General features: G+C 41.4%; 1 protein-coding gene across 1 annotated transcript in view; it reads right to left on the bottom strand.

Moving 5' to 3' along the window:
* Window positions 1–289: 289 nt before the first annotated feature.
* The window catches only part of PCNT (pericentrin), a 70,829-nt gene continuing 60,417 nt past the window's right edge, over window positions 290–10,701 (bottom strand). Inside the window, 9 exon segments of the mRNA XM_031063397.1 lie at window positions 290–674; window positions 1,977–2,104; window positions 2,620–2,782; window positions 3,491–3,579; window positions 4,669–4,904; window positions 5,689–5,853; window positions 7,751–7,850; window positions 8,104–8,381; window positions 8,932–9,648. Coding sequence (XP_030919257.1) covers window positions 631–674; window positions 1,977–2,104; window positions 2,620–2,782; window positions 3,491–3,579; window positions 4,669–4,904; window positions 5,689–5,853; window positions 7,751–7,850; window positions 8,104–8,381; window positions 8,932–9,648 — 1,920 coding nt within the window. The 3' untranslated portion in view covers window positions 290–630.

Raw genomic sequence — 10,701 nt, 5'->3', positions numbered from 1 at the left:
TTGTTTGGTACAAAAGAGTTAAAACTATGGGCCTTTTGAACTAGAAAAATGAAGCTAAAAGTGTCCAGAATAAACAGGACACACTGAGGGAGGATTCATGTACTGAAAAACCAGAAGAGCAAACCCTAAATTCACAGAAAGCTACAGGTACCTTTGATATTTTTGAGAGTATTTGAGCTATTCCTTTAATTGGAATGATCCTACAGAAAAATTAAAACCCAAACAATTTTAGGAAAAGCAAAAGTAATAAATAAGTATGACTGAAATAAACAACCACACAATGTAAAAATTCACTAATAAAATGCCATTTTAATAACTTTTTTTACAAGGAATCCACCTATACACTATAGAAAAATAAACACCACAGAGACTTTTTGCAGCTTACAATACAGCGATGCAGGCACACTTCAGCTGTTGACTTAATTTCACATGAGAATGCAAAACATTGTTCTTAGTGAAAAGTAAGTCCCTCTTAAAGTACTAAAATATAATAAAAAGAGTCATATAAAAATCTGCTTTAAAAGCACTGCCCTTTATTCAGTTGCATGGCAGATTGCAAGTGCATCTGTTGACAGAGGACCGACTCAGAGGAAGCAGGAACTTGCAGGACAGATTTTCTAGGTGTTCCCATCACTTTCTTAGGTTTCTCTGATGAGGTGAACCTAGCACTTGTCCTAAATTAAAAAAAACCAACAGATCAGTATTAGAAAACTGCTTGTGTTATGAAGCAACAGTGTACAATTAGCAGCATGTTATTTCCTCAAAGCACTTCATATGAGCTACACTGAAAGCAATTCCAATTTTCACGAGCCACCTAGGAGCAATCCCAAACAGGATTTGAAAGCCTAAACATGTGCCAAAGCAAACCTTCATACACCCTGGGAGCAGTGCTCCATCACAGGCCTGCTTTACCCCAGTGACAGCTCAATTCTGCCACTCCTGTGGTGATTCTTTAGCTCATTGGGAGCTGGGAAATCACTTGGCTGACAGCACTGTTCTAAAGATTGCACTCTGTAATGCCTGGACATTATCATCCTGGTAATGTGGAAATGACAGAAATCATATACACTTTTCACAGAAGTGTTTATGGTGTCCCAGCTGTGCAGTACTTATTCCACACTTGGAATGAAGCAAAATGTGTTACTTCCATAAAGGCTGACAGGTTTCAAGTCTAAAATCTGTTTATCTATCTGTATCAGCCATGCAGCTGCAGTATTTGGGAAAAAAACCCCAAAACAAACCCACAAAGTTACAGTAATAAAGTTTCTAGGTAAAGTCCTGCTGAGAACAATGTCAAAGTTCCCAAACTCTTCAGGATTTCAGGATGATGTGATGACAGGTTGCAAGTTCCTCCTGAGGACAAGGTGTTTCTGTGCTATAACCAACATGTAACAAGAGGAGGTAATTAGACTAATTAAACGAAGTAAATCTGGTCTAGAAATTAGGTGGAACTGTTTTAAATAGCAAAGCTAAGTGCCACTACAGTCCTTTGTATGCTCTTTGATAAATCTTAGAATGAGATGGCTGTGTTTACCAGCCTCCAAATCTTTTTTTAAAATCTGTTATGAACATAAGGAAGTGATAATTAAGGGAAGCATTACAGTTTGTACTGCAGAGAAAGCCCTGCTCAGCTATTACAACAGCTTTGTTTGACTTTAAAGCAAATTAACTCTATACACAGCTTCATTTAAATTGCAATACTTGCTTGTTTAGATTTGGGAACGGGGTGAGGGGGGCAGAAGTCACATGAAATTATTCCGTCTTATCTCTTTCACTATGAACTCAGAGAAATGCCACACTTGGAGTAGTTTTAGACACAATTCAGAAAGGTTTCCTTTCAGAGACTGACTTTGTTACCCCCAATAATGATAATTATTCCTTAAAATGATGCTCTTTATTGGCAACGTGTACCAAGAACCTTGTGAAAAGCAGCCCAGCCTTGCAGGAGCTGTGAGGGGTGAGAAGGTGGTTCTTACCTGGCTGCACCCCTCGCAGCCTTTGCTGAATCACCTCCAAGCGATGGATATATTCTGTGAGAGACTGTTCAGGATCCTGAGGTGGCACAAGGGACTTGTCTGGAGCTGAACTTGGGGACTGGTGCAATCTTAAAAAGAAAACAGATTATTTCCTCCTGTTCATGCTATACTCTCAAGTATATCCAGAAGTTACATTCATACAGTCAGAAATTCTGGGCAAAGGAAACTGGAACCATCACCACCCTTTCCATTTGTGTAGCTGTTCCTGGAAACAAGAGCAGCAAGAGGCATCATTTAGCCTAGCTTGGATCTACATCAGGCCTGAGCCACCACTAATCCAGTCACACTGAGCACCAGCCAGGGCTGCAGTTATTAATATCCTGTTCCATATCATACAGGTGACTTTTCTCAGCAGGGCTGTCACAAACAGACACATGCCATGACGGAGGAATAGGGTGGGCTAGAATTAAGTCTTTTGGAAGTTCTTGCAGATCTCAAACTCCAAACACAAACACTCCAAAAACAGTTTGCTGAATTCCATGCAAACCAGAAAACTACCTGGCTGTTTGTGACAAACCACTCAGCAGCAAAGTTATAAAACCCCTACAATAACCTGAAGCATCTGCCATCTCTGCAGACTGACCTGTTGTGTGAGCGGGAGGAGGACCGTGGCGAGAGGCTCGTGAATCTTGCAGCACAGCTGGTTCTGTGGCACAGCCCTGTGTCCCTGTCCTGGGTAAGGGGAGAGCTCACAGGGCCAGCTGGGGGCTGCTGCTCCTTCAGGACTTCTGTTCTAGCACCAGAGGCTGTGGTAAATATGGAGGGTTAAAAAATGTGCACTAGGAACCACTGAGAACAGGCTGTCATAAACACGCCCAATAAACCCATGAAAATGACAGCAGAGTATGCCTAAATTTGGTTTTAAATGCAGGTAAATACACTTTCTACAGCTAACTGCTTTTTTGGTTTGTGTGGGTTCTTTTTTTGTTTTAACTGTATTTAACAGAATTGTGATGCTATTTTGTACTCAGGTAGAAAGCTCAGCATTTGAGGATTCATGTTTCTTAGGAATTATACCACAGTGGATTTACATACAAAGGTGGTGTTTTCTTTTAAAGTAAGTATTTCCAGCAATTTAGAAACAGTGAAAATTACACAGTACCAGGTAATGAAAAATGCACTGTTTAATCTGAATTTTGTTTAGCATTGAAAAGGCACAATGGAATTTTACATCAAGGGCAACAGTTCCCCAATACTGGGTGCTGCATTAAAATGTTTGTTAGAATTCTTACAAAGGCACTCATCAGTAACTCAAAGGAACACTCAAATCTTCCTCAAGTTACTCAAGTCCTTATTGACCTGCATCAGACCATCTATCCATCTACTCTACAGATGGATAGTGGCAAAATAAACAGATTTTCCCACTTAGGTTTTGTTTTTAAATAAAACACATCTCTGAAGAGAAATTACAAAGAAAATTACAAGGAAAACAATGTACTTATCCAAACACATACCTGTGTTACCTCCTATACTGTGAGAAATGCTTTCACCCTGTGTGCTCTTCCTGCCAACTTTGTTCCACTTCTTCACCAAAAACTTTAACCTTGGTAAGAAAACAAATTTGTACAAGCATTAAAAATATGCAGAAATACATGAAATTTTAATATTATTTCTTGGGATAGAACCTATTAAGCAACATAATAATTGTTGTGGGAATGACAAGAAAATACTTCAAATTCAGTCTTTGGAATGGTGGCTTATCCCATTTTACCCTGCAACAATCTTTGAACTGCTGAAAAGACTTGCTTGTTCTGGCTCTGCTCCTGATCTCCAGAGAGCTCTTCCTGCCTGAGAGGAGGAGTTTGGAGGTTACTGCATGAATATGGAGGTGCTGCAGCCTTTGCTGTTATTATGGTATTCATGTCAAAGACTCTGTGTCATCTCCTGATAGAAACTTGCTAGTGATCATCTTAATGAAATTGCTCAGAAATAACCACCTATTACATTTAAAACTGCTTTTTTTTTCATTCAATGGGCTTCATGATGGCATGTTGTCCCATGTACACCTAGCAAAGCCCATTTGATAGTGACACAGCATGATAAAATCACACCCAATGAAACACACACTACTGGATTCCAGAGAACCATTCCTGACAAATCCCATTCTGATACAGGACAGATGGTCCAGTGAGACCCAAAGGACTCCAGTTTGTAATGCTGTGCACTGGTTCCCAAATATATGGCAACTGGGTACCACTCAAGTGGCTTTTTCATAGAACTATGGAATGGTTCAGCCTGGAAGGGATCCTAAGGAAGCCCACCTTGTTCCATCCTCCTGCCATGGGCTGGGACACTTTGCACCATGCCAGGCTGCCCCAAGCCCTGTCCAGCCTGCCCTTGAACACTCCCAGGGATGGGGCAGCCACAGCTTCTCTGGACAACTTCAGGGCCTCAGCACCCTCCCAGGGAAAAACTTCTTCCCAATATCCCATCTAAATCAACCCTCTTTCATTTAAAAGATGTTTTTTCAAATCTTTAGTACAGATCAAACTCAGCTAAGAAGTCATGCTTGAACCAGTCCTGGAGATTGCTTCTGCTTCATACTAACGTAAGATAAGCCACAGGAACTATCAATTTTTTAATCTTCCAAGAAAACATCACCTATAAGAGACAGGGAGTGTTTTGGCTTTACCTTGAGATGGCAATGATGGCTCTGACTGCACACCTGAACTTGGTGAAGGGCCGGGAGTGGGATGCAGAGAGCTGCAGGTCTGCAGAAGGATAGATTCCCATGCGGGCAATGAGAGACAGAGTTGCTTGCTCACAGTCCTGAAAGCCACCAAGCAGCAGCAAGAGGTATTTCTTCTGATAAACTAGAGCCTTTCTAAAGCTCTCTGCTCGAATGTATTTTCGATATAATCTCTGCAACTGCAAAAAGAAAAAAAAAATTTTAAAAGTTCATTTTTTTTCACAGTTGCTGTTGCAAAAAACCAGCCACAAACAAGGTGAGTCTTCAGGTCAGATGTCCAGACTGAGGACACAAGGGCAAGCAAAACAATTCTGTACATTGCTAAATTGTACAGATGTAGCAATCTGTACAATTTAGCAGATTTGGAGTGTCAGACCTCTTTAAATCTCCTGAATGTCTTCAAGCAAAATTGTCATACTCAAAACTCTAAAACAGCTTAACTCTATAATAAAGAAATACATCTGCTTAAAAAAAAAGTTAGCCAGAAAGCATGGTGGGAGTGATGCCTATAAGATTTGTTAACAATCAAAGTGTCAGAAAAATAATAAGTATTTAAGATTAGTCAGCAGAGATTAAAAATAATGATGCTTTCTATTTTCATGCTTAGACAAGAAATCCAAGTCTCCCTCTCATTTAGGAGTGGAAAGAAATTCCAAAGATCCAGATAACTTTAGATGCAAGTTCTTGTCTAACACTGAGAAAGTTCCAAAGGAACTTCTCTGATGAGGTACATATGGGGAAAGCTTCTACTTTAAAATAATATATCAAGCTGTTTGTCTAGAAAATCAACCTTTTAAAATAGCAACTGAAGATGACAGCAGTAAGTGAAAGATAAATGCCATAATCTGACAGATCCCTTTTTTCCCCAGCAGATCAATTTCAAATGATACTGCCTGGCCGTGGCTCTGCTGGCTCTCCAAATTCCAGAGATCCCCCCTTTGCTGGCTATTCCCATGATTTTACCTTAGGATTGGAAGTTTCTGCCACTGGTTTGTTTTCAATTTCAGCATTGGCTTTAGCCAGCTGGGACTCTGCCTGCTTCAGCATGTTCTGCAGCGTGTTCCTCTCTCGTTGCCAAGCCTCTCTTTCCAGCTCTTGAACAGGGGCAGCATCACCTTTAGATCTCACCTAAAACAGAAACCTAAAGGAAGTGAGCCACAATGGGTTTTGCACATGGTTTTCACAATCAAACATCTCAAACTGAGTAATAACCCAAATTTATGACAAATTAAAACATAACAATGAGCCCAAAAACCAGCAACAGTATTCAGGTGTTGAACAGCACAATGGGAAACTGAAGTGCATGAAAAGCCCTTCTGACTCTCATCTTTCTTCTGCATCCACAGGCAGCACAGAAATAGTGAAGATGTCTGTGTGCATGCAAAAATAAGTTGTGAAAAATTCTGAAAAATCCCACATTCAATTCTGAGTGTCTGTTGTCCAGAGAAGCTGTGGCTAGTCCATCCCTGGAAGTGTCCAAGGTCAGGCTGGACAGGGCTTGGAGCAATCTGGTCTAGTGGAAGGTTCCCAGCCCATGGCAGGGGGTGGGACAAGATGGGCTTTAAGGTCCCCTTCAGCCCAAACCATGCTGTGATTCTGTGAAACTGAGTTTTGTGATAAGGAATAAGACCCAGGACTCCAGCTTCAATCCTTCATGGAAGTTCTGCCTTTGTAATCCTCTTTGTATCAACTACAAATTTACTGGTCATCACTGCATGATGCAGTAGATTACAAAAGAAATAGATTTTTTTTAAGGTAGTTGACATTTTATCCCTTGAAATAAAATCTATCTATACATTAGAGAAGCCAGGACAAACAACTGACCCCAGCTTCTCCTTGCAACTTATTTCAGTACAGTCTGTAGTATCTGAAGGAGTTCTACATGACTCATCCATGTCCTTGACTTCTGCTGCACCATTTGGCAGCTGATTGACCAGACAGCTCCATTTGGCACAGATTTTCCATGCTGACATTTTGCCATGTTCCCTGTTCAATACTTTCCAATTTATTGCAACTCAAGGGGGGAACAGCAGAAAATTCCTTTGGTCTCCTGAGCATGTGGTTCAGGACCTTAAAGGAAGGAGAAATTCAGGGAGGAGACTGAAGGAAAAGGTGATTCTGGGAAAAAAAAAATCAAAGTCTGAAAAGAGGGCAGAGAGGAGGGATTGTTTGTGCCCACAGAAGAAAAGCTATTGAGGTGGAGTTTTTCCTTCTAATCTCTAGAAAGGCATGTGACTTTAAAGTGCTCTACTGAACACTTTTTTTTTTGTTTAAAAAAAAAGGTCAGGAAACTTGAGTTCCTTTATTTTTGTGTGGTCAATCCCTGAAGGAGGGAACTCTGCTCCAACAAGGGTTTTGTCTACAGCTGACAGCTCTAAAGGTTTGTGAGAGGAAGGCTAAACCAAAATAACCCCATGAACGTGGAGAAGAGGCTGCCTCCCCCTCCTCAAGGCTGGAGATGATCCATTTGGCAACCCCCTGTATGGCTGCACAGGTGACAAGGAAAAATATTAACTGTATTTTGTAAGCAGGTAGACACAGGGAGAGTTGCAACATGCCGAGGCAGCTTGTCACACATCAGACTTGTGAACAGAAGACAAAAAAACGTTTCACTTATCAGTCATAGATCTCTGTCTATTGCAAGAGAAAGACATAAAACTGCAGTTATCTGGGGAATCAGATGGAATCTAAAAGTTGTGCATTTATGTATTTTTGTATCAACAGACTTGAGCTTGGTCTTGGGTAATCCCTGGGCTTGTGTAAAGTACTTGCAATACTGCAAACTTGGGTCAGAACAGACCTCCTGAGATGACAAACCACTATGGTGCTTTTTTTAAAAAAAAAGTACTTGACATTTTGGTGAAAACTAATTTTCTCTGGATGCATCAAGAAGCTACAGCAACACATCCCAAATCTGGTGATCCTTGGACACATTACATATCTAGGAAAAAAACGCTCTCAGAAACAGACTCTGCAATATGACAAAACAGAGTGGGACATGAAAATATGTTAATATTTTCCTTACCTGAGTTGTATGAGGAGACAAATCTAATTTTAGCTCCCTTAATGTCTGCAGTAAAGAGGCTACAGCTTCATCATTTGATGCAGACCAGTCGTTAACCGTTCTGTTAGGCAGAAATACCTTTTCAGTATCAGGCTGATTTGTAAGAATGTTAACACACATTTAATTACTTCTTCCCACTACTTGACCTTTAAGGTTCTGAGGCTTTACTTCAGCAATATTTACCACACAAATTACTACAAATACGCAGAGAAATTAGCAAGTTCTGTTAATTTTTAAGAATTAAAAGAGCTCTCAGCCATGACACACAAGTTAATAAGCAGGATGGAAAGCAAAGTGCTATTTTATGAACTCACTTATCCAGAGTTTTATATATGAACTCATTCAGGTGCATAACCACAAAAAGCAACTGCTGCCTTATCTTCTCCAGCTGTTGCTGCTGTTGCAAGTGGGGTTTTTCAGTTTCTTTTGTCACAGGCTGTGGGGCACTTCCATCTTTGCTTGAGGTACACAAGAGTTCCTCCTGACAGTTGGGAGTTGGAGGATTTCTTTCTCTTTCTCTTAATTTTTCCAGTATTTCCTGTAGCTCTTTAATTCTTTGTTTATCCCTTTGGTGTTGCTGTTCCAAATTTTGCTGTTTGAACAAAATAAAGAGTAGTTAATTGCTTCTTATATATACCCTCTTATGTGTCACCACACCTAATCAGCATATCCATTGGGTGCTCCTGGACTGCCCACTTTTGGGGAAGGCTGTTTCCCAGGGCCACCAGGAAGCCATTTAATGACACTGGAGTGGCCATTGTCTCCATTCAAGGAGAAACCCAGGGTGAAACCAATAGTTTCTCAAGCCATGATTGGGATCCTAGCTCAAAAAATAGGGGCAATGACATGAAAGTTAGTTTGGTTCCATCCTGTATTTAATCCATATTCATCCCCACCTGTGAACAACCAGCACAGGCAAAAAGTTAAAGATCAACTTCCATAAATAAACCCAGACACAATCCCTTGAAAACAGCTACATTTCACAAAAGCAGGACAAGAGCTCATTTGATGCATTTTTCAGAATGCTTTAACAAAAGGAAACATTCCAATCAAAGAACTCCATCCAGAGGGTTAAATCTCAGTGTATGGGGATTTAATATTTCAGTGTAAGGCTATTTCTGTGTAAGGCACAGCATTCTCACCAGTCTCTCCTGATCTCTCTGCCAGTCCTTCTGTTTCTCTAGCTCTGTCTGTTGCTGCTCTTTCTGCTCTCTCTCCCTCTCTTCTTTCCTGTTCTTATCTTGCTCTTTAAGCAGTGTGAAGAGTGACTGCAGTTGTTCCCAGTCCACTTTCAGCTTGACCTCTCTCTCCCTCTGGGCCTCCAAGGAACGGATCACCTCTTGCTTTTGTGCCTGAAGAGACTCCAGGGTGGCTCGCAGTTTGTCACTGACCTCCCTCTCCTTCTGGGTTTCCTCACAGCACATCTGTACCTCAGCCTCCAGCTGCCTTTGGGACAGGATGGCCTTCTGGTGCATTTTCTCAATAACAGCAGCAAGCTCCATAGTTCTGCTCCTCTCCTCTTCCAGCTGGGCTTGGAGCTCTTGGACAAAGGCTTGTTCCAGCAGCGACTCCCTGTGCTGGCAGGAAGCTCCTTCCTTCACTCTCATGCTCAACTGCTCTGTCAGAACACGCTCGTGGTTCAGGGAATCCAGGAGCTCCAAGGATCGGTTTTTCTCAGCTTCCAGGTTTTTCTGCAGCTCCCTCAGTTTGTTGTGCTCCTGGGCCAGCAGGGCTTCGCAGCGGGAGTGCTCGATCTGCAGCTCCTTGCGGAGGTTGTCTGCCACTGTCCTCTCGTGCTCCAAGGACACGGCCAGCTGGCACTTCTGCACCGACTGCACATCCAGGGCAGCCTGCAGCTCCTGGGCACAAGGGGGAGAACACATTGATATTCCAGCAGAAACACTCATCTGTGGCACTGGCTGGCATTTAGCAATTTTCAACCTCCTATTTTATCCAGAACGATATTCAAGATTTAACTAGAGTAGTTCAGGTATTAAAAAGTTTAATTTAAAATTACAGGTGACAGAAAAATGCTCTTTAGCAATATGGCACCAAGCAACAAAACCAAAAATGATCATGTTAATCTATCTGCCAGTGTCATGGACATATTTTATGAAAAAATCCTTTTGCTAGGATTTTTCTCCTGAGAAGCTGAGAGGCCTCAGAAACAAAATGTAAGCAATAATTATCTGCTGCTGTGGAATGCAACAGGTGCATCTTTGATTGGTCTCATGCGGTTGTTTTTAATTAATGACCAATCACAGTCCAGCTGTCTCAGACTCTCTGGTCAGTCACAAGATTTTATTATCATTCCATTTCTATTCCATTCAAGCCTTCTGATGAAATCGTTTATTCTTTAGTATAGTTTTAATATATCATTTTCTTTTAATATAATATATGTCACAAAATAATAAATCAGCCTTCTGAAATATGGAGTCAAGATTCTCATCTCTTCCCTCATCCTGGGACCCCTGCAAACACCACCACATGCCAGTACCTTATTTCTTCTTCAGTTACTAAGACCCTCATTAGGAAATCACTACTTTTTACATCGCTCAGTCCCATTAGTAAGCAACATCTGCAACAGCAATAACTCTGTTGTTTTAAAAAGAAAAATCTAAGCAGTAAGAGTAGATGTAAAGCTTCAGAACTTGGCAGCCCATCTCTTCAAAGAGTAGAGACTGAAAAAATAATCACAGAATGGTCTGGGTTGGAAAGGATGTTAAAGCTCATCTCATTCCCACCCCCTGCCATGGGCAGGGACACCTTCCACTATCCCAGGTTGCTCCAAGCCCTGGCCTGGGGAAGCTTCCAGGGATGGGCCAGCCACAGCTGCTCTGGGTAATCTGGGTGGCAGGGCCTCATCACTCTCACAGGAAAGAATTCCCTCCTTACATGTAGTCTAAATCTAC

This window comes from Geospiza fortis, unplaced genomic scaffold (assembly GCF_000277835.1).
Source record: "Geospiza fortis unplaced genomic scaffold, GeoFor_1.0 scaffold390, whole genome shotgun sequence".
Lineage (NCBI taxonomy): Eukaryota > Metazoa > Chordata > Aves > Passeriformes > Thraupidae > Geospiza > Geospiza fortis.
The sequence above is the reverse complement of the archived record's forward strand: the minus strand, read 5'-3'. Positions and strand labels throughout refer to the sequence as shown.